General features: G+C 53.2%; 1 protein-coding gene across 1 annotated transcript in view; it reads left to right on the top strand.

The window, feature by feature from the left end:
• The window catches only part of CERK (ceramide kinase), a 43612-nt gene that overhangs the window by 5794 nt on the left and 15108 nt on the right, over positions 1 to 22710 (top strand). The window contains exons 2-6 of the mRNA XM_058308953.2: positions 7718 to 7831; positions 8171 to 8293; positions 13038 to 13163; positions 14517 to 14580; positions 18237 to 18382. Coding sequence (XP_058164936.1) covers positions 7718 to 7831; positions 8171 to 8293; positions 13038 to 13163; positions 14517 to 14580; positions 18237 to 18382 — 573 coding nt within the window. The remainder of the gene's footprint in view (positions 1 to 7717; positions 7832 to 8170; positions 8294 to 13037; positions 13164 to 14516; positions 14581 to 18236; positions 18383 to 22710) is intronic.

The raw sequence follows: 22710 nt of genomic DNA, 5'->3' as shown, positions 1-22710 counted from the left end.
AGTAAACTCGATTTACAAGCTGGCCGCTGGCGGGAGGTGGCCCTCAGCTGTGGTTTCCCCACCAGTCTGGTCCTGGAGAAACCGCTGCTGCGATTTGAGGGGCTCACAGGCAGACAGCAGCTTCTAGGTCTGCAGGCCCATCTCCTTCGGCCTCATCATTGGTCCAGTTAACTTCTCGCAAACCAGTTTTTTTCGAACCTGTGTACATCAGCCCAAGTCCCAATTAACTCAAACGAGAGGGGCGTGTCGGGGCAGGATGGACAGGCCTGTGGACTCAGGCACGTCCTTGTTGCCATGCTAGGTATGAGGGCGAGGGGCTGGCCCGCTTTGGTGCTTCCCACTGGACAGTGGCCTGTGCACTGTGCAGCTGACGCCGCAGCAAAGCGGGCTCCAGCCCCGCGGCGAGCCCCTTCTGGAAGGAACTGAGCTTTGGCTTCGGGGACGGGCTGGCGCGAGGTTCTGCCCTCCTGGGGCGGGGTGGGCGGGCAGCTCCGACCCCGGTGATGTCCACCGGGCGGCACCCTGGACAGAGGTTGAGGGCGTTGTCGGGGCCAGTCCCGGGCAACGGTGGGTAGAGATGCAGGGAAAGCGGTTTCTCGGCCAACACCTGCCGCTCCTTGAGCAGAGCTGCTGGAACTGGCCCAGGTGGCAGAACTTCTTTCTCTCCCCACCACTGGAGGAGGCTCCACCTTTACCTGCTGAGGGTGGCTGTAAGAGCTGCTTTGCGTTGGTCTGGTGACTCCACATCTGGCCGTCTCGGGTTTGGCACCTGTCACTCGTCCTTTCCCTTGCGGCTGTTGGCGTTTCCCACTTCTTGGCATGCTGGCTAGTTTGGGGCGGTTCCTAGCAGTTTGAGTATGACGTTGGGTTTTTAAGCGGGTGGTTGGTGGTGGGTCCAGCCTACGTGGCTCTCCGGTTCTGTACGAGGTGGTTTCGGGTCAGTCGTGTTTTCGTGGCCTCTGCTGCGCTGTTTGGGCTTGTCCCCCACGTTCCTCCCTGGGGAGGGGCTAGAGCTAGGGAGGTGCAGGTGGGGCCCGGGCCCCCGGAGTATCCCGCATGTGCAGCGGGGGCTGGGCTGGCCCAGGCCCAAACCAAGGTCTCCTCTGCCCTGTCCTTGCTGTGGGTCCTCGGGCAGAGGGACGGCGACCCCAGTGTCCCTCGCTGCCCACATCCTGGCATGCTTCCTTCCGTCTCTGAGGCCGCCCCGGTCCGAGCAGAGCGCAGGAGGAAAGGTGCAGGCTCACGGCCGCCGCCGCCCTTCCAGCGCCGCCTCTCCAGCCACAGGGGAAGCCGTCGCTGGGCCGGTTGCGGGAGGCCCGAGTTGAGTGTCTTTTGTGTCTCACCCAGAGGGTGGGGTGAACGGGGGAGCGGGCGTCGTCTCGGCGCGGGGTGTCCCGTGACAGGGCTTCGCGTCCGAGACCTCGTGGAGGCTCCTGCGAGCACCGCGTCAGGGGGGCCTCGGGGGGTCTGGGGGAGCGTGGCCTGTGGAGGCCGCCGGCCACTCGGGAGAGGGCCACGTCTTCACGGGGGCCGGGCCACAGAAGGGCTCCAGGGCCTTCTGTGCAGCATGCTGCGTTGGCTTAGAGAGTGGCCACATTTGAGCAACACGGAGGCTCTCAGGAGGTAACTCTTAGGCACCCTGCAGCTCTAGGCCTAGTTCTTATTCCAGGCACACAGGCCCATAAGCATAGTCATCAGTATCAAGGGCTCATCACTGGACCATCCTTCTTCACTGGTCTTTGCCCTTGCGCTTGGGGGAGTGTTGCTGTTCCATTGGGGAATGTGACAGAGCTCCCCTGGCTAGGAACTCAGCACTCCCTCAGTTGTCGTTTGTAACTCTAACTACTATGAAAATACCCAATGAATATCCGAGCATTTTTATATACCCTATATACATGCCCTGGAGAACTCCCTCCCAACCATGTGTCCCCATCAGTAACACCCCACACCAGCGGTCCTCCCCTGCCGTAGTTGAACCTCTCTGTGGACCAAAACTTCTTAAAAAATGAAACCTAATATATTGCCAAATTCAATTAATAGGAAAACGAAATATAGTGATAGGTTTAAAGATTAGAAATAGAATACATACTAATTTAGAAAAACTAAAATAAAGTAAAAATAAATTGGGGTATTAAAAAATGAAAAATATTTGTTTTTGATGTTTTGCCTTTCATCACTGCAATAGGCATTGCCCTGTATGTACAGTGGCAAGGCAGTTTCTTCCATTTCTTCCTCATTGTCTACATCCTTTTTTTTTCTTCTAAGTTTTAATTTTGTCTTTACAAAAGTTTGAGATCACAGTAATTCACATATACAATGTAGGGGACTCTCATATATCCAACATCAAACCCTTTTCCCCCTTCCCCAGCAATGATCTTTTTACATGTTCATGTTATATATGCTGCAGCTGATGTAAAGATTTTGAAACATAGCTACCAAACATGGTTCCATTTTGGTTTGCATTATGGTTTATATCTTACACTGTACAATTTTCTAAATTTTTTGTTACATTATGGTTTACACTATGGTTTACATTTTTTATTTTCGCCTATAGACTTTTATACATTTTTGGTGTAATTTAACATGACCTATATCCATCATTACATGATCTTGTGGAACATTTCCACTGCCTTCCAGTTACCCTGATTCCATCTATGGTACACCTCTCTCCCCCTCCTCTCAGGGCCCACAGTGACAATCAATCTTCACTACTTGAAGGACCAGATTCACAGATACTCACAACAATGCTGAGGGCTTGACATACTAGACTGCCTAACCCTAATTGGGAGCCACCAGTTCTCTCAAGAGACACAATTCCCTCTGTTTGAGAACAGTGGGTACACCGTTCATTGTATGGGTCTCCACCCAAAGATATAACACTATGACAAAATGAGCACCCACACACTCCCTGGAAGCTGCCCCTGTGCCAGATGCCCCCCCGTAAGCACCTTAAAGCGGTAATCCTTCCTTATTAAATTTTCTAAAGAGTTTTCTCAACATTATAGTTTCAACCACATACCTGACAGTCTCCCACGTTCAACTGTTCCCTCCAGCCCTCCCCCCAATTCCTTGGGCCATCTGACCCATCTTCCCAACTCTAGCCCCCCTCAGGCCACAAAGCCTCACCCAAAGGTATCCCTATGCCCCCATCTTATCCCTTCCCTGTACAAATACTCACCTCCAGCTTATCACAGATTTCACCCATGCAGGCATCAGCTCACAACCTTCCTGTCTTTCCCCCCAACCTCCTTTAAACCTGTCATCCAGTCTCGAGCTCTCTGAGACAGCTTGGTTTACTTATATCAGAGAGGTCGCATAGTATTTGTCTTTCAGTGCCTAGCTTGCTTCACTCAACATAAGGTCCTCAAGATTCATCCATGTTATCCCATGTGTTTGTACTATTTTCTTTCTTAGAGCTGAGTAGTATTCCATTGTATGTATATACCACATTTTGTTTATCCATTCATCTGTTGATGGGCATTTGGGTTGATTCCAACTTTTGGCAATCGTGAATAATGCTACTATGAACATTGGTATGCATTTATCAGTTTGTGTCCTTATTTTCAGAACTTCTGGGTGTATACCCAGCAGTGGTATTGCTGGGTCATATGGCAGATCTATAGCTAACTTTTTGAGAAACCACCAAACTGTCCTCCAGAATGATTGGATCTGTCTGCATTCCCACCAGCAGTGGATGAGGGTTCCCATTCCTTCCCATCCTCTCCAGCACTTGTAGTCTTCTATTTTTTTTATAGCTGCCAGTCTCATGGGAGTAAGATGGCATCTCATTATAGTTTTGTTTTGCATTTCCCTAATAACTAGTGATTTTGAGCATTTTTCATGTGCTTTTTTTAATGGTAGTTTTTTTTTGTCTTTGTTTTTTTAATGTTACATTCAAAAAATATGAGGTCCTCACCCCACTCCTCCCCCCATAACAACAACCTCCTCCATCATCATGAGACATTCCTTGCATTTGATGAATACATCTCTGAGTGCCGCTGCACCCCATGGTGAACGGTCCACACCACAGCCCACACTCTCCCACAGTCCACCCAGTGGGCCATGGGAGGACACACAACATCCGGCAACTGTCCCTGCAGCACCACCCAGGACAACTCCAACCCCCGAAAATGCCCCCACATCACATCTCTTCCTCCCACTCCCCACATCCAGCAGCCATCATGGCCACTTTCTACACACCAATGCCACATTTTCTTCGATTACTAATCACAATAGTTCATGAATAGAGTATCAGTAAGTCCACTCTAATCCATACCCTATTCCTCCATCCTGTGGACCTCGGAATGGTTGTGTCCACTCCACATCTATATCAAGAGGGGGCTTAGATTCCACATGGATGCTAGATGCAATTCTCCTGCTTTCAGTTGTAGGCACTCTTGGCTCCCTGGTGTGGTGGTTGACCTTCTTCACCTCCCTGTTAGCTGAGTGGGGCAAGTCCAACAAACCAGAGTATAGGAGTTGCAAGTCTGTTGAGGCTCAGCGCCTGGCCACCACATGGTCAGTCCAGAGATTCAGGTCCCCAGGGTATACACTAAACCCCAGCACCAACTACAGTTGCGATAAAAGCAACAGGAGAGGCTTGTGGACAAAGATCACGTCTGATTCTTCTTTGGAGAAGGGTCTGCTCAAATCTCTTGCCCATTTTTTAAATGGGTTGTCTTTTTATTTTTGAGATACAGGATTTCTTTACATATGCAGGATATTAGTCTCCTGTCATGGTTACCAAATATTTTATCCCATTGGGTAGGCTGTCTTTTCACTTCCTTGACAAATTCCCTTGAGGTGTAAAAGACTTTAATTTTGAGGAGGTCCCATTTATCTATTTGTTCTTTTGCTGCTTCTGCTTTGGGTGTGAAGTTCGTGAAGCCATTTCCTATTACAGGGTCCTGTAGATGCTTCCCTACATTGCTTTCCAAGGTCTTTATGGTCATGGCTCTTTTTTTTCCTAAAGATTTATTTATTTTATTTCCTTCTCTCCCACCCCCCATTGTCTTTTCTCTGTGTCTTTTCGCTGTGTGTTCTTCTGTGTCCGCTTCTGTTGTCAGCGGCACGAGAATCTGTGTCTCTTTTTGTTATGTCATCTTGCTGCGTCAGTTCTCCATGTGTGCAGCGCCATTCCTGGGCAGGCTGCACTTTCTTTCGCGCTGGGCGGCTCTCCTTACGGGGCACACTCCTTGCGCCTGGGGCTCCCCTATGCGAGGGACACCCCTGCGTGGCAGGGCACTCCTTGCGCGCATCAGCACTGCGCATGGGCCAGCTCCACACGGGTCAAGGAGGCCCGGGGTAGACGGACGCTCTGTCCATTGAGCTAAGTCTGCTCGCCTGGTCTTGGCTCTTACAATTAGGTCTTTAATCCATCTTGAGTTGATTTTTGTGTGAGGTGTGCAATGGTGACCCTCTTTCGTTCTGTGTGTCCGCAGCCCAGCCTCCCCTGCACTCTGTGCTTCTCTGTAGTATTTAGGCCCTTCCGACATGATTTATTGATGTCGACGCCCGTTTACTGACTGTCCCCCTCAGAACGCCAGCTGCGTGAGGCCGGGCTTTCCTGTCCCCGCACCCCTCCCCACCTAGAACAGCGTGTGTCGCGCAGTGCAGTGGGCGCTGAGTAGTCTCGGCTGAGGGGAGGCCGCGGGGCAGCTCCGGGTGCGCTCCCGGCTTTTTAAGGGTCCTTCCCAGTCTTCGTGACTTGATACTTGGATGCCCGTCCAGGGAAGAGTATACCTGGGCATAGTTCAAAGCAAAAGGGTTTCGGTGACTTCGGGGCCTGTGATTATCTGGACGGCTTTACGCCAGACTCGGCCCCCGCGCTGGACGCCCACCCAGCCCACTGCGCCAGCTGGACCCCGGCTGCGTCCACGGGAGCCTTGGCTGAAGGCTGCTCGGCTGGCCTCCCGCGACCCGCTCGTTGAGCCCCTGCACCGCCTCCTTCCTTCCCTGACTTCCCTTGGGGAGCCAGCTCTCCTGAGCGCTTCTACAAGCCAGCAAGGTTCTCGTGGGAAACCATTGTCAGCCTGGGAGCGGCCCTGCCGTGTCTGGGCCCCGCCGCGTAGGTAACCTGGTTTGGAGTAAGGACATGGCTCTCTGGAGGTTGCACACACTCAGCTGGGTCACAACGAGACGGGGTTTGGAGTCGCCTCGGCGATGCGCCTGCTGGGACTGGCCTTCTCTCGGCCACGTTGGCCTGGGGGGCGCGTGGCCTGAGGGGCTTGTGAACCTCACGAGGAGCCATGTCAGTTTGTTTCCAGCGCTGCAGCTCTGTGTCAGGCGAGCCGGGTTTCCGTCTGGAACCCTCGTGGTCACCGTGGTGACAGGCCACCCCCTCGGGCTGCGCCTGCCCTTGCAGTTGTTTTGTCGGTTTGCGCTGAGCTGTTCTCTGCTCAGTACTTTGGAACCTGGCAGCGCGCCCCGATGGGCTCGGCTCCATCAGGGGGGCCTGGCCTCCAGGGCGGTTAGGAAAATCTCCAACCCCCGCCTTCGGGGCTTTGGGGTCCTCCGAGGTCCAGTTTGGACACTGCCCACCCAGTCCTCGCATCTTAAGTTCCACAGGCGCAGCTCTTTAAGTGACGGGGAATGACAGTGGTGCCTTTTCATCTAGCTTCCGCTGAGGTCTGGCTTTTACCTGCACTGTGCGTCTTAGAGCCAGCCTGGGAAGCGCACGGCGGCTGCAGCGACCTCCCCAGCTGCAGTTCGCAGCTCACCCGGGGAACACAGCCTGCTCTGCGCGGGGCTCGGTGCCACCATTCTGCCTTCTCAGGCACCGCACCCGCAGTTGCCCGCAGTGTTCCCGGCAGGACGCTCTCTGCCTGCTGCCCTGGAACTGCTGTAGCTCAGGAGCACGGCCGGGTGGGCCCAGCCTCCTTACAGGGTCTCCACCACGGAGGCCACCCTGCGCAGCCCGCCGTGCGCGCACCCACCTCTCCCCTCCCTTCTCCTGTCTCCAGTTAGACCCAGCAAGGCCTTTGGAGGACCCCCCAGGCTCGGCCTTGGCGCGGCCCTGACTGCCTTGGCTGCTCGCAGATCCCCCCTTGCTGCCTCCCCACCCCGTGCCCACCGCTCGCCTCCTCTCCCAGGCCGCCCCTGCCTCCTTCCAAAAGGCCTGTGCCCCCTGCTTAGAGCCGTGGAAGGTCTCCGTGGCCGCGGGGCATCTGGCTCCGGAACGTGGCCTGCGGGGCGCGCAGCCCTGTGCTGTGCTCCCCCCCGCCCGCGCCCCAGCAGGGACCGGCCCCACGTGGACCCCGATGTGGCCTTTGTGCGGGCTGTCCTTTAGGCCTGGAGCTGGTCCTTGTCCTCCCTGGCCTCTCGGCGGCACGGGCATCCCCTCCGCGCCACGTCCCTCCCGGGTGCAGCAAGAGGGCTCGTGTTTCTTTCCCTCTTTATTTCCGAGCCGGACGCTGTCCTGAGGACAGGCCGCTCTGAACTCTTCCCACGTCTAGCACGCGGCTGGTGCGTGCAGGAGCAAATAGCCTGAAGAGTTGCGTGTCCTTTTGGAGACGCTGTTGGGTAAAACAGCCCTTCTTCTGATAACATTGAGGTTCCCGTTTTATATAGCTCTGAGTAAAGAATGACGTTTGACCGTTTTACTTTGGGATTTCTAAGTGAGTGCTGAAGCGGAACGTTCCGGGCATTTTGGAGCTGGGCTTCTTTCAGACCGCGTGTGACTTCCAGGGGCTGGCCGTGAGGATGTGCTGTTTTCCAGATGCCTGCTGCCTTCCTGTTTCCGAGATCCTGGCTGTGGAGGAAGCCGACGTCCAGGGGAAGCGCTACGCCAGTGGGAAGTGGCAGAAGATGGACAGGCCCCACGCCTTCACAGGTAACGCCCGAGCGCGCTGCTCCGCAGGCACGCGGGAGGGACTAGCTCGTCCTGCTTCACAAGCTCAGTGTTTCCGTGGTTCATGGGAGACACTTCGCGATACCGTTTTTTCCAAGTTCTAATTTTAGTTGTTTTGGTTGTTGGTTACAATTTTTTTTAAATAGGGATTAAAAGATCTGAGAAAAAGGACCTTTTTTCTAAGAAACGTTGAAGTTAACCAAGAGTGAAAGAGCCACCAGGGAAGGATTGGCTTGACCCCGCGATTAGCCCGCGTCGGGAGCGCTGTTTGCGCAGGGCTTTTTCCGCTGGGCACTAACGCGCGTGTTTGCTTCTCCGCAGTGCACTGTGTGAAGAGAGCGCGGCACCACCGCTGGAAGTGGGCCCGGGTCACGTTCTGGTGCACCGACGAGGAGCTCTGTCAGCTGTGGCTGCACACCCTCCGAGAGTCCCTGGAGAAGCTGAGTACGTGCGTGCTCACGCGCTTAGGGCAGCAGGAACGGACGTGGGGCACGGGTCTGTAGGCTTCGGGGATCTTTGTTATGCCCCTCCTCCTTTCGTGAAGCCTGTTACAGTCAGGGTGGAGCCGGTACACCAGCTGGATGTGATTTACTTGCCAGCTGGAGGCTCCGGGTGGAGCAAGCACGGGTGCCCACAGTGAGGACCTGACCGCAGCCGGCGCCGCCCCTGCCAGCTGGGAGGCCGGCGCAGGGCGCTTAGCCTCCTGGGTCTCAGCCTCTTTTCTGGGAAGTGGGTGGTGATTCCTCTGCCCACGGGGAGGGCGAGGCTCAAACGAGGCGAGTGGAATGCGTCCCTTCCGTCGGGGCCTGCCTGAGCACCTGCTGCCCCACACCTGCCCCTCACGTGGTAGGTGTTAGCCCATTCTGTACCTGTAAAGCTACTTCATGGCTTCTGGCTGTAACCTTGGTACACAGCCTTGAAAACTCAGTTAAAAACTTCCACTGTAGCTTGGTTTTAAACCTTTTGGGATTAATTTGTCATCTAGGTCAAAAAAGCCAATTATAATTTATCTGTACAAGGTATTTCCCGTGTATCAGTTCCAGAGATGTGTCCTTGCTTAAAAACCTCATCTTGCGGTTGTCTGTCGTTTGGGTGGCAGGTGCATGTCTTTGCGTTTCGCCGTCTTAGGTGGGGTGGGGTCTTCATACCTGCCACGAAAGCCTCGTCTGGCACCTCCCCTGTATCAAGTGCAACACATCAGCTCCGTATTTCTGTAATAATCTGCTCAGAAAGTTGCCTTTGTCTCTTCTGCCTCCCCCCAATTCCATGTCTCCGGGCTCCTCCTTCCCGCTCCCGCTCGCTCTCCGGGCTCCTCCTTCCCGCTGACACCCGCTCTCCGGGTTCTTCCTTTCCGCTCACACCCGCTCTCCGGCCTCCTCCTTCCTGCTCACACCTGCTCTCGCCTGCGAGGTCTGTGTCTTTTCAGGCGACGTTGAGCCTTTAGGGTCCGTGTTTCCTTCTGGAGGTAGAGCCTCCAGGAGAGAAGCTCCCAAAGCTGCATCCTCTTGAATAAAATCAGAGGAAAACCCACATGGCTGCACACGTGGTCTAGTGTATCTGTACCTAAAGTCACCACGATTCTATTACTTTCGCTGCTCTATGATTTCACCACAGTTGTTATCTTTTTATATACTTTATTGAACTATAACATCAATACAGAAAAGTGCTCCCATCTGGTGAGCCTACCTGGGGGGTTTTCACAAACTGATCGTGCGCACGTGGCCACCCCAGAGCAGACTCAGCATGGCATCGCCAGCCCCAGCGCCTGCCCTGCACCCCGTGGTCCCCCCAAAGGGTAACTGCCACCTGACTTTTTTTTTTTTGAGGTACCACGGCTGGGGATTGAACCCCAGATCTCATATTGGGAAGCTGGGGCTCAACCACTGAGCCACATTGGCTCCCAAGCTGGTTTTCTCATTTGTTCGCTTGTTTGTGTTTTTGTTTTTAGGGGGCACCAGGGACTGAACCTGAGACCTTCCATGTGAGGAGCGGGAGCTCAACCACTCGAGCCATATCTGCTCCCCACACCTGATTTTTTTTTTTTTTAAGATTTATTATTTATTTATTTCTCTCCCCTTCCCCGCCCCCCCCGCCCCAGTTATCTGCTCTCTGTGTCCATTCGCTGTGTGTGTTCTTCTGTGTCCGCTTGTATGCTTGTCAGCGGCACCCAGAATCTGTGTCGCGTTTTGTTGCGTCGTCATGCTGCGTCAGCTCTCCGTGTGTGCAGTACCACTCCTGGGCAGGCTGCATTTTTTTTCGCGTGGGGTGGCTCTCCTTACAGAGCGCACTCCTTGTGCATGGGTCTCCCCTACGCAGGGGACACCCCTGCGTGGCAGGGCATTCCTTGCGCGCATCAGCGCTGCGCGTGGGCCAGCTCCACACGGGTCAAGGAGGCCCGGGGTTTGAACCCTGGACCTCCCATGTGGTAGGTGGATGCTCTATCCATTGGGCCTAATGTGCTTCCCCACACCTGACTTTTAACAGCTTGATCTGTTGTTGAACTTTGTATAAAGGTTATCTTAGAATCTAAACTCTTTCGTGCCTGCCTTTTTGCTCAGCGTTTTCTTTGTGAAATTTCTGTGTGTGTGGTGATTCATTTTATCTTCTCCTGGCTGTGGAGTGTTCCACGGTGGGAACACACGCCCGTTTATTCATCCGTTCTGCTGGCCGTGGTCCCTGGGGGAGTGTCCTGTTTGGGGCTGTTTTGAAGAACTTGGCTGTGGACCTTCTGGGACGTGTCTTTTGGGGGCCACATGCTTGCATTTCTCTCGGGCGCGCCCCTCGGAGTGGAGAGGCCGACCCTCCAGCATGCACGTGTTCAGGTCTGTGGACGCTGCTGGTCAGCTTTCCGGAGTGGCCGCACCAGTCAGCACGCCCCTGGCAGCGTTTTGGGGTTCTGGATCCCCACATCCAACCACATCTTTTAAATTCCAGCTGCTCGGGTGGGTGTTAGAAGTCTTGCGCTAGGGCTTTAGTTTGCATTTCCTGGTGGCCGCTGAGGCTGAGGAATTCATGGGTGTTCACTTCTGCTCGGGCGTCCTCTTTTATGACAGGTGCTTCTAAGTCTTTGGCCCATTTTTCTGTCGGGAGTCTTTTTCTTAGTGATATGCGGAAATTCTTTACATATTGTAGGTCTGAATCTTTTATTGGATTTGGGAGTCACAGTTGTCTTCTCCCATTCCATGACTTGCCTTTTCACTCTCTTACTGACTTTTTCTGATGAACAGACGTTCATAATTTTAATATAGTCCTGTTTATCTGCGTTTTTTAAATTTTATGGTAGGTTGTGTCCAATTAAGACATCTTCGTCTACCCCAGGCTTAGGAAGATGTTCTCCTGTGTTCTTTGCAAAGCTTTCTTGTTTCACTTTTCACATTCAGATCTGCAATCCATTTGGAATTGATTTTTAATTATTATTTTTTTAATTAAAGTTAACTGATCACAAGGAATGGAATTGATATTTGTTCATGGTGTGAGGTAAGCAGCCAGGGTTTGTTTATATATGTATATATTCGGTTGCCTTATTGAGTTGTGAGAGTTCTTTATGTATTCTGGACACAAGTTCTTAATAAGATAAAGGTTAAGAATTTTTAAAATCATGCCTATGTGTTCAGTTTTGTCATATGCTTTTTCTTCCTGGATAATAATTTTATTGAGGTATAATTCACATACCATATGAGTCACTCTTAAACTAAGCAGTGGTTTTTAGTATGATCAGACTTGTGCAGTCGTCACCACAATCAGTTTTTGGTAAATCCCACACCCACTGGCAGGCCCCCTCCCCGCAGCCCTGGGGACCACCAGGCCGCTCTCTGGGTCTGGCTTTGCCTGCCCTGGACACATCATAGCAGTGGCCGCATGTGGCGTGTGGCCTTCTGTGGCTGCCTCCTGTTGCTTCTGTGTTTGAAGGGTCGTCGTGCTGTAGCGTGTCTGGGCTCTCTGCTCCTGCTTGTGGCTGAGTCGTGCGCCGTGGGTGAGCCACACTTCATTCATTCATTCAGCAAAGGGCATTTGGGTTCTCTCCACTTGTTGACCTCTATGAATGAACATTGCGTGCAGGTTTTTGTGTGGACGTGTTTTCAGTTCCTTTAGGTATATACTTTTTTGCTGCTTTTATTGATGTGTGGGTTAAATTTGGTTTTAAGGAACAAAATCTGCTTGAGTTGACCGAAATGGAGAGGTGTAAGTTGTTGTGAGACAGTAGGGCTGACCTGGGAACCCCGCGTGGAGGGGTGCAGCCCCGGAAGGGCCCAGCCGTTGGGCGGCCTCTGTCTTCCGTCTTCCTCGGTCTTACGGTCCCCCTCTCTTGCCCCCGCCTCTTCCCAAGTGCCTACTTCATCATTCTTATTCTCTGCAAACTTGTTTTCCACCATGTGGCAGAAGGATGAGGCTGCTGCCTTCCAGAATTGGCTACTTAGAGTGAGTCTTTCTCAGAATTCTGCGTTCCTGGGGCTTTCATGGCACCTAGTAGATGAGCAACTGTTGTTGTTGTTGTTTTTTTTTAAGATTTATTTTTTATTTATTTCCCGCCCCCAGTTTTCTGCTCTCTGTGTCCATTCACTGTGTGTTGTTCTGTGACCGCTTCTATCCTTATTAGCGGCACTGGGAATCTGTGTCTCTTTTTGTTGCGTCATCTTGCTGTGTCAGCTCTCCGTGTGGGCGGCGCCATTCCTGGGCAGGCTGAACTTCCTTTCGCGCTGGGCAGCTCTCCTTATGGGGCGCACTCCTTGCGCGTGGGGCTCCCCTACGTGGGGGACACCCCTGCGTTGCAGGCACTCCTTGCGCACATCAGCACTGCGCATGGGCCAGCTCCACACGGGTCAAGGAGGCCCAGGGCTTGAACCCTGGACCTCCCATGTGGTAGGCGGACACCCTATCCATTGGGCCAAGTCTGCTTCCCAGCAACTGTTCTTTAACGTTTAAAAGTACTTCTATCCAAAGAAGCGGTCACAGAAGAACACACAGTAAATGGACACAGAGAGCAGACAACTGGGGGGGTGGGCAAGGGGAGGGAAATAAAAATAAAAAATAAATATATCTTTAAAAAATAATAAAATAAAATAAAAGTACTTGTATCCAATAATGCTAAGCAGAATTTTCAAACCATTGCAATTTGATTTTCTTTATAATACCATTTCTAATTTTGATTATTTGTTATATTCATTCTGGTTGTTTTTTTGTTTTGTAGCATCTCGACCGAAGCATTTACTTGTGTTTATCAATCCATTTGGGGGAAAAGGACAAGGCAAGCGGATATATGAAAGAAAAGTGGCGCCGTTATTCGCTCTAGCCTCTATCACTACTGAAATAATTGGTAAGGTGTACATTTTCTCTGAAAATAAAGATGTGGAAGTAAATTCAAGAATGATTTTTATCTTGTAAGGCTCTTTTAAATGAAATCGAATGTCTTTTTTAAAAACATGAGAATGGGAAGGAGTCAAGAGTAAATATTCTTAACATATAGAGCACTCAAGAAAAATACTAAGAAGATAAAAGTACAAAGGTCATAGACAGAAAATTCTCAAAAGAGATACAAGTGGTTAATAAACAAATCTTAGAAATAATTTCACCAATTAGTGAAATGTAAAGAAACGGATTTTAAATGCCAGTGCTCGGTGCTGAGGGATACGGAGGGAGTGCCCGTCTCCCCCCTCAAGGCTGTGATAGTTTTGAGTGGCTTTATTAAAAAGCACTTGGCAAGAGCTTTAAAAATGAAGGTTTTATTTGACCTCGATGTCCAGGTTTTCTAAATCTTTCCTAAGGAAATAATCCTAAGTGCAGAGATTAGTGTACAGAGATATCTAGTGCCACTTTTTAAGTAATAGCAGGACATTGGACACAGTTGTATGCCCCCAAATAGGAGACATAAAAATAAAATTGGTGGAAGCAACTTGTGGTTCAAGCAATTGAGCTTTTGCTTACTGTATGGAGGACGTGGGTTCCATCCCAGGGACCACCTAGTAAAAAAAAAAAAAGACGTCCCAAACCGGAAGGATTGGTGCAGGCCCCCGTGTGGCGAAATGACGCACCAGAAGGATGATGATGAGCTCAGACAGAAAAAAAAATCGGAGGGGAGTGGATATAGCGCAAGTGGTTGAGCACCTGCTTCCCATGTACGAAGTCCTGGGTTCAATCTGCAGTACCTCCTAAAAATAAATACTTACAATAAAATTGGAGTGAATATGAAGGAATATTATGTAGCTCTCGAAAGCAGTCTTTAAAATGAATTTTTAATGATATGTATTTGTGGTATAATATCGAGAAAACAAGGATGTAAAATTGTGTGTACAGTACAATCTTAGCAGAGCTTTTACATTCAGGATAGAGGCTATGGACTAACATTTTCTTTCTATTTTCTGGCATCTTCTACGTTTTCAAAATAACTTGTTTAATAGGGAAAAGCTGTGAAATTAAAGACATAATCTTTTCCAGAGTGTCAGTTGTTGAGAACTAAAAGCTAAGAATGCCCTCTCTTAAAGCAGAGTGCATCCTGGGAGAGAGGGTCCCAGGAATGTCAGCTGGCTTCTGTCCCCACCAGGAATCTGGGTCAGGACTAGACAGATTTCTCCCAGGAAAGCCCCCTGAAGATTTTTCAGGACCTCATTTTTAAATAAGGATTCATAGAATTGAATACAAACTCTACGATATGATGTTCTTTTTCCCATAGTTACTGAACGTGCTAATCATGCCAAGGAGAGTTTATATGAGATTAATATCGATAAATATGATGGGTGAGTAAGCTTTCCTTCATCTTGATCAGCACATAGTAAATTTGAATCGTTTCACCCATCTGAATTTGTTTCATAAGCTCCTGTTCCTGACATTTTTTTTTTCCTAATTGTAAAACATGCTTGTTCAGTCATGTGTTCTCCTATTTGAGGTTTTTGTGTTTTGTCTTTCACAATGTTTATATAGTTTTATATGGAAATAGAAGCAACGTTTATTCAGTAAAATTGAGATGATACCATTTTTAGTTTTGAATTCTACCTTCTTATTATATTTTGAACATTTTCCCATGTCATTTTCCCATGTCCCAGTGGTTCTCAAAATTAATATTTTTAATGCCTGTATTGTGTTGTACTATTTGGGTATACCATAATCTAATCAGTCCCTTGTTACTGGATGCTTAGGATCCTTCCAATTTTTGCTTTATATTAAAATGGCGTTCTTGTATGTAAATCTCATGGAATACGTCCAATTATAGTTTAAGTAAATTCCTGGAAATGCAATTACTTGGTTATAGGAGATTAACATTTTAAATCTCTGCTATGTATCACCATATTTTTTGTAAAAATGCTGGTAACAAGCATTTTTCTTTTAATATATTAGCCCATTATCCTTGCCAACATTTTTGATATTATCACTTTAAAAAGTTCCCTGCTTCTTTGACATATGAAAATCTGTAGTCTTTTTGAAAATGTTTTTTTTTTAAAGATTTATTTATTCATTTATTTCTCTCCCCCCCCCCACCCCGGTTGTCTGTTCTCTGTGTCTATTTGCTACGTCTTCTTCTTTGTCCACTTCTGTTGTTGTCAGCGGCATGGGAATCTGTGTTTCTTTTTATTGCGTCATCTTGTTGTGTCAGTTCTCCGTGTGGGCGGCACCATTCCTGGGCACGCTGAACCTTCTTTAGTGCTGGGCGGCTCTCCTTACAGGGCACACTCCTTGTGCATGGGGCTCCCCTACGCAGGGGACACCCCTGCATGGCACGGCACTCCTTGCGCGCATCAGCACTACGCACGGGCCAGCTCCACACGGGTCAAGGAGGCCCGGGATTTGAACCGCGGACCTCCCATGTGGTAGACGGACGCCCTAACCACTGGGCCAAATCTGCTTCCCATCTTTTACTTTAGATTTTTAAAAATTCTAAGCAGTAGAAGTTTCCAGATTGGTGTATTCAACTCTATCCATCACTTTTTTCAAATTTTTAAAAATTGTCCTTTTTTTTTAAGATACATAAATAAAAAAATGTTACATTAAAAACAACATAAGAGGTTCCCATATATCCCACCCTACACCCTCCCATGTCAACAACTTCTTTCATCATTGTGGCACATTCGTTGCATTTGGTGAATACATTTTGGAGCACTGCTGCACTGCATGGATTATACTTTACATTGTAGTTCACACTCTCCCCCAGTCCATTCAGTGGGTTATGGCAGGATATATAACGTCCAGCATCTGTCCCTGCAATACCATTTAGGACAACTCCAAGTCCCAAAAATGCCCCCACATCACATCTCTTCTTTCCTCTCCCTGCCCGCAGGAACTACCGTGGCCACTATCTTCACATCAGTGATACAATTTCTTCCATTGCTAGAGTCACAATAGTTCTATAGTAGAATACCAGTAAGTCACTCTAATCTGTATTTTATTCTTCCATCCTGTGGACCCTGGGATGGTGATGTCCACTCCACCTCTAAACCCTCCACAGGGGGCTTAGCTCTCACATGGTTGATGGATGGGATTCTCCTGCTTGCAGTTGTAGGCACTCTTGGTTCCTGGTGTGGTGGTTGACCATCTTCATCTCCCTGTTAGCTGACCTGGGAAAGTCCAATGAACTGGAGAGTAGGAGTTGCAACTCTGCTGAGGCTCAGGGCCCAGCTGGCACATGGCCAGTCTGGAAATTGAAGTCTCCTGAGTCTACACCAACCTCAGCACCAACCACAGGTTCAGTAAAAGTGACAGAAGAGGCATATGTAGAAAGGTCACATCTGAGTCCAACTCCATCACACTCAGGAACACAAATTCCAATGTAGGGCCCACTGATGAGGCACCGAATTCTAGAGCCATCTGTGTAGACACTGTCTCCATAGCCCTCAGGAGCACCAGTACCTGGGATTGGTGTCTCTAGGTACCTTGGCTGTCTCTAGGATCCTACTGAAGCATGCGTAAGCATGACCCCTCTTATGACCTCTGTCTTTTGAAGTCTCTTAGCTATATAGGCTCATTTGTCTTTTCATCCTTTTATTTATTTATTTTTAATTAATTTATTTCTCTCGTCTCCCCCCCACACCCTGGTTGTCTGTTCTCTGTGTCTATTTGCTCTCTTCTTCTTTGTCCACTTCTGTTGTCAATGGCATGGGAATCTGTGTTTCTTTTTTGTTGCGTCATCTTGTTGTGTCAGCTCTCCGTGTGTGCAGCACCATTCCTGGGCAGGCTGCACTTTCTTTGGCACTGGGTGGCTCTCCTTACGGGGCACACTCCTTGCGTGTGGGGCTCCCCTAAGCGGGGGACACCCCTGCGTGGCATGGCACTCCTTGTGCGCATCAGCCCTGCGCATGGGCCAGCTGCACACGGGTCAAGGAGGCCCGGAGTTTGAACCACGGACCTCCCATGTGGTAGACGGACGCCCTATCTACTGGGCCAAATCTGCTGCCTCACCCTTTTATTTAATGTCTTTCTAGTTGCATCACTAGCTGGTGATTGGTAGTAATCCCTCGGCACCAGGGAGGCTCATCCCTGGGAGTCATGTCCCATGCTGGGGAAAGGTAATGTGTTTACATGCTGAGTTTGGCTTAGAGAGTGGCCACATTTGAGCAACATGGAGGCTCTCAGGAGGTAACTCTTAGGCACTATGCAGCTCTAGGCCTAGTTGAAATTTCAGGCACACAGTCTTATAAGCATAGTCATCAGTATCAAGGGCTCATCAGTGGACCATCCTTCTTTACTGGTCTTTGCCCTAGCACGTGGGGGATTGTTGCTGTTCCATGGGGAATGTGACAGAGCTCCCCTTGCTCAGTTGTTGTTTTATATATCACTTCTAATATTTCCTTTATGCATAGAATTCGTTCGTCATCTTGAGTTCAAACTCCCTTGCAGTTTTCCTGCTTTCAGTGGTTGGGTTTTTGTTTTCAGCTCTTCTGTTCTTTTGACAGCAGTGTGTTAGAAGTTGTGATGTGAGTGTATTTGTATCATCCCTTCCACAAGTGTGATTAGGCACCATGTTAAGGGAAAGCACCATCACTCCGCTTTTCAAGACTGCATAGCCTCCGTCCTGGTGGTGCTGTCCACCGCCAGTCACATGAGCACTGAGCGGGGACCCCAGACCTGGCTGCAGAGCACAGGCCGCCCCAGGTGTGCTCAGCTCCTGGCCCCCCATCCTCAGCCAGGGGGGCCAGGAGGACGAGCATCCTGGGGCAACGTGTCCACCCACCTGCTCCCTGACACAGCAGCGGCTCCAGACAGGTGGCAAAGGGCGGGCACTTCAGGGAGAAGCGGACCCAAGGCCTAGGAGCACAGCTCGCCACGGGGGCTGACGGTGGGACCCTGGCCCTCTGCTGCGCCCGGGGACGAGCCCGCTGAGCATGGGACCTGCTGCGGTGGAGGGGAGAGCGTGGCGGTCCCCGAGAGTGGCTGCCCCTGATGCGTCCTCGTGTCCCGGCAGGATCGTCTGCGTCGGCGGGGATGGCACATTCAGCGAGGTCCTGCACGGCCTGATCGGGCGCACCCAGCGGGACGCCGGCGTGGACCAGAACCAGCCCCGGGCGGCGCTCGTCCCCAGCCCCCTGCGCATCGGCATCATCCCCGCGGGTAGGTACGGCACTGGCTGCCTGTCCATCTGTCCTGTGGCAGGGCCCATGGAAGCAGCCCCCAGGGCACGGTCAAGGGTCCGCCAGCCCTCCGTGTGGTTCCGGCGGGCTCCCTGCGATGCGGGGAAATGGTGTTCTGGGTTCTCCCTTCGGGTCGTGTCTCCAGTTAGGTGATGGCTTCATCGCGTGCATCTGTTGCCTGCCTTTTCCTGGGATGGTCTGTGGCTAGGTGAACGCAGAGCCCTTCGTGCGTCTAGGAGCACCCAGTGCTCCCCGAGTGCCCGCTTCAAGCCTGGTGCTGAGAGTACGGCAGGCTGATGGGGCTGGGGAGGGTGGTGGGCTGCAGCTGAGCCGTCAGGCCCTAGGAGTTCAGCCCTGGGACAAGGGAGCCCAGGGGGCTGGGGGTAGGGGCTGGGGGTGGCCTAGAGAACTGGGGAAGCCCAGGGGGCTGGGGGCTGGGGGCTGGGCCCGTTCCTGGGGCTCCCAGGTGGTTTTCTGGAAGAAATGGCTTCTCGGCTGGGGCCTGGAGGAGCTGGGAGCTCGGGGTCCCTGGGGCAGGAGCAGACCTGGCAGGTCTGGGCAGGGGGAGGCTTGGCGTTGGCCGGGGCCAGGCGGTGGCAGAGGCAGGCAGGGCAGGGGTCAGGCGGGGGTGGGCTTGGTCCTGCAGGGGATCGGGCTGTAGAGCTCTCTGCGGAGGGTGGGTGCAAGCAGCCCACAGGCCCCTGCTGAGCTGTGAAGGGCTCTGCCCTGCGCTTCTCTGCCGTCATTGGGCACCTCGTGTGCTTTTGGGGGGCTGACGTCTCCCTGAATGGCGTCTGTTGTCAGTTCTTCACTGAGCGCCCGCATGCGGGGCTCTGCCGGTGGCTGCGGGCTGGTGGCAGTTTGGCACACACTCAGTGGTGCAGTCCCTGTTGGCTCAGCTCAGGCCATAGACCTGGTGACCCAGGGAGGCTGCTCCGGAGAGAGCAGGACGCCCACCAGCCCGGCAGCATCGAGAACGCAGCCCGCTCTTGCCACACCACCGTCTTTCCATTCCCAGGTGTTCATTGCCATTGCATACCGTCACCGACTCCCTTCTCAGAGACCGTTTACCCACCTGGGGCGCTGCTGGTTCTGGAACCAATGGGGATGCCAAGGGGGTGCCGGGGCCTGCGTTTAAGAGGTGGCCTGGCCCGCCCTCACCCCAGGTCTGCTCTGTTTAGAGTCCCTCTGGGCTGAAAGTCCCAGCGTCGGCTCCTGGGAACAGGGCTCCAGCGGGTGCTCAGGGCCGCCCGTAGCGTTGGCGCCCTCTTGGTTTCCTTGGTCGTTGCCTGGTGGTGTACATGCTCTGCAGGTTGGTGACGGGCAGCTCCGAGGGCTTCACCTGTCTTGGGTTTGGGTTCTTCCTGGGTGCCCCTTCTGTGGGCCACGCGTGCATTTCCAGAGGCCCCAGCCCTGCCCTGGGCTCCCTCAGGGCCGCCCCTGGCTGCTCGGCCTCACTCTGCAGTAGTCGTCAACTTCATCAAGCATCATTTCCAGAAGCTCCTGTTGGGGGCAGGTAAATGGGCACCCGTTCAGATTCCTGCAGCAGCACTCGGTTTATGGCACAGGTGCACCTGCGTGCTTGCTCAAGACAACCCAAAGCCAGTCTCCAACAGAAATCGGCATACGCGATGCCAGGGCCAGGGGCAGGGGGCTCCTGCCCCGTGGGTGGAGGGTGTCTGCCTGGGGACAGGGGCGAGTTTTAGGAGGTCCTGTGGTACTGTGCAGGTACAAACCCCACTGCATGCTCCACTCGGGAGGGGCTGAGATGGGAAGTTTATGTTGGATCCATGTTCCCACAGTTTGGAGAAAGGAGAAGTTAAAAGGCACAATGACAGTGAAATAAATGCAGTACACGATCCTGGATAGGGTCTAGCAGGGGAGGAGAAAAGGCTCTAAGGGACACGATGGGACATCTAAGCAGGGGATATAGGCAGGGAGCCTCCGTCCTCTGTGCTCAGGGCAGTGGCGTGAGTGCACGTCCCGGGTCTTAGGAAACAGCGCGCTTCAGCGTTGACGGCGCTGGTGGTATACAGCCTGCTCCAGGTGCCCAGGAAATGGGCCGCCAAGCGGACGACGGGCCGTCGGGTGGCTGGGTGGCGCCACGGCTGGCTAGCTCAATGGAATGGCCTGGCAGCCTCGGCCAGACCTCAGATTAGTGGATCCAGGCACTGGGGGAGAGAGCAGTGTGCTAGAGGGCTTGTGGGAGGAGGTGTCTTGTGCCTGGAGTGAGCAGTGTCAGCGGAGGGCAGCCCGGCTGGCCTGCATGGGGAGGCGCTCTGGGCACCGTCTCGTGTGTCCACCCAGCAGATGGGCTCCTGGGAGCTTGCAGTCCCCGTGTCCCCAGGGCCACACCTGGCCCTGGTGCACGAACACACTCGCTAGGTGGCCAGGCTTGGCTGTGGAAGGGGGCACACGCGCGTGCGTGACATGTGCTTGCGCCCTCACCTGGGTCCCGGGCCGTCCACCTTCTGACGGCCCAGCTCTGGGGCGCAGAGCCCTCCCTGCCCAGAGGCGAGGACCGCCGCCCGCTCCGCTGGCACCGGCTGCAGCAGGCCGGGAGCTTTGCCCCCAGTGGGGGCCTGTCAGACGTGGCCGCCCTCCCCAGAGCTGCGGCTCCAGGTGCCTTCGCCCCTGCAGGGCCAGCCCACCCTCTGCCACTCCCCGCCCTCCCCCGCCCTCCCCTGCCCTCCACTGTCCTCCGCTGTCCCTTCTTACTTCCACCTTAGCCCACGCTCCCCCTCCTCCCCCTCCCAGGGGCTGCTTCCCTGTGCACGTCCAGGCTGCCCGGAAGGCGGCGCCCGGCCCAAGGGAAGGTCCCTGATGCCAGAGCCACTGCAGGGACGCAGGACATAGGGGCCTGGCCGCTGGGTGAGGCCTCGCGGCCACGTGCAGCGGGAAGGAGGCATGGCTCGGACGCGGCCATCGCCAAGGCCTCCCTGCCGGCTTGGGGAGCCACGGGATAGGGCGCCGTCAGGCCCACGTTTTTAAGTGTCTTCAGGGTTGACTTGGAGAGTAAGGCCGGAAGAATTGGGTCTCCTTGAGAGGAGAGGCTGGAGTGGCGTATCGGGGAGGGGGTGTCCCCAGCCCTCGGAGACAGCACTGTGCTGGGAGAGAAGGAAGGGGTGGCCCCAGGTTTCTGGAAAATCGGGGCACGTGGGATGTGGTGCCACCTGCCGGAGCAGGTGCAGCCCCTGGCGTCCCTGGGGGCTGAGCTGGAGTGTGGGGGAGAGCCAGGAGCGGCATGGCGGCAGGTGCGGAGGGCGGGATGTGCAGACGCCCAGGGAACCGTCCCCGGGCTGGACGCTGGCCCCGGGCTCCTGTGACCCAAGCTCTCAGCCACCTGTGCTGGGAGCTCTGCCCTGCCGCGGGCCCGATGGCCACAGCCACAGCGTAGGGCAGGATCCAGCGATGCCTGGCGCACGCGCCCAGGCTCATGCCGTGAGCTGCTGTGCCGATGGAGCCCCGTGGTAGAAGCCACCAGTTCTGGTGCGCTGCGCTGGCAGCATTTAGTGAACTAAGGCGAGTACTTTGGAGGCAAAGAGCTTAGAGTTTCTAATGGGAAGTGGAGGGAATTTAGGAAAAAGAGATTTCAGGAAAATCAAAGAGCAGAAAAATAGGGTCTGTGGACCAGAAACTACCACTTGTTTGGGACTGATGGCCGCCCCTCTAAAAGCAGATTCTGACAAGGTGGAATCAGAACATTCCAGAAGGAAAAAGTGGCTGCAAGAGGTGCTTTCTCCTGCACGGGTTCTGTGGATGCTGGGAGGACCCTGACTGGCCCGGCCACACAGCTTTGGGACAGTCGTGGCCCCGGCACCTCCCCATGGAACCGGGGGGTCACCCGTCCCATCCTGAGGCCCGGGGTCAGCTGGACTGGCACTGCTCGGTGGCGTGGACGGGCGGACAAGGCCGCGGGTCGGCTGTGCCTGGCGCGCTGCGCTTCTCACGGGAACCGGTGTCTCGGCCGGCCCGCCCTGCACGGCGGCTCCCACAACACGCCAGCCGAGCGCCCTCCTCTCCTGGCTGTCCTCGGGGTCACCCGGAAGTGTGACGACTCCACGCGTCTTGGTCCCCCGAGACTGCTGAGTGGTCTGGGCGGCACCTGGGCCGGGTAGCCTCCTGTTGCCACGATCTCCTGGGATCCGTCAGCCCCTTGGGGAGCCCCCATGCTTGGCCCGGCCCTGCTGTCCTCCCAGGCCTGTGTCTGCACTGGAAAGTGCTGCAAGGTTCCAGGCCCTTTGCACCCTCAGGCGGCTGGCCCAGGACTGGGGCGAAGCTGTGGGCGGCGTTACTGTCCACTGTGAT

Source organism: Dasypus novemcinctus, chromosome 12 (genome assembly GCF_030445035.2).
Source record: "Dasypus novemcinctus isolate mDasNov1 chromosome 12, mDasNov1.1.hap2, whole genome shotgun sequence".
Classification (NCBI taxonomy): domain Eukaryota; kingdom Metazoa; phylum Chordata; class Mammalia; order Cingulata; family Dasypodidae; genus Dasypus; species Dasypus novemcinctus.
This window is presented reverse-complemented; position numbering and strand designations above follow the sequence as displayed.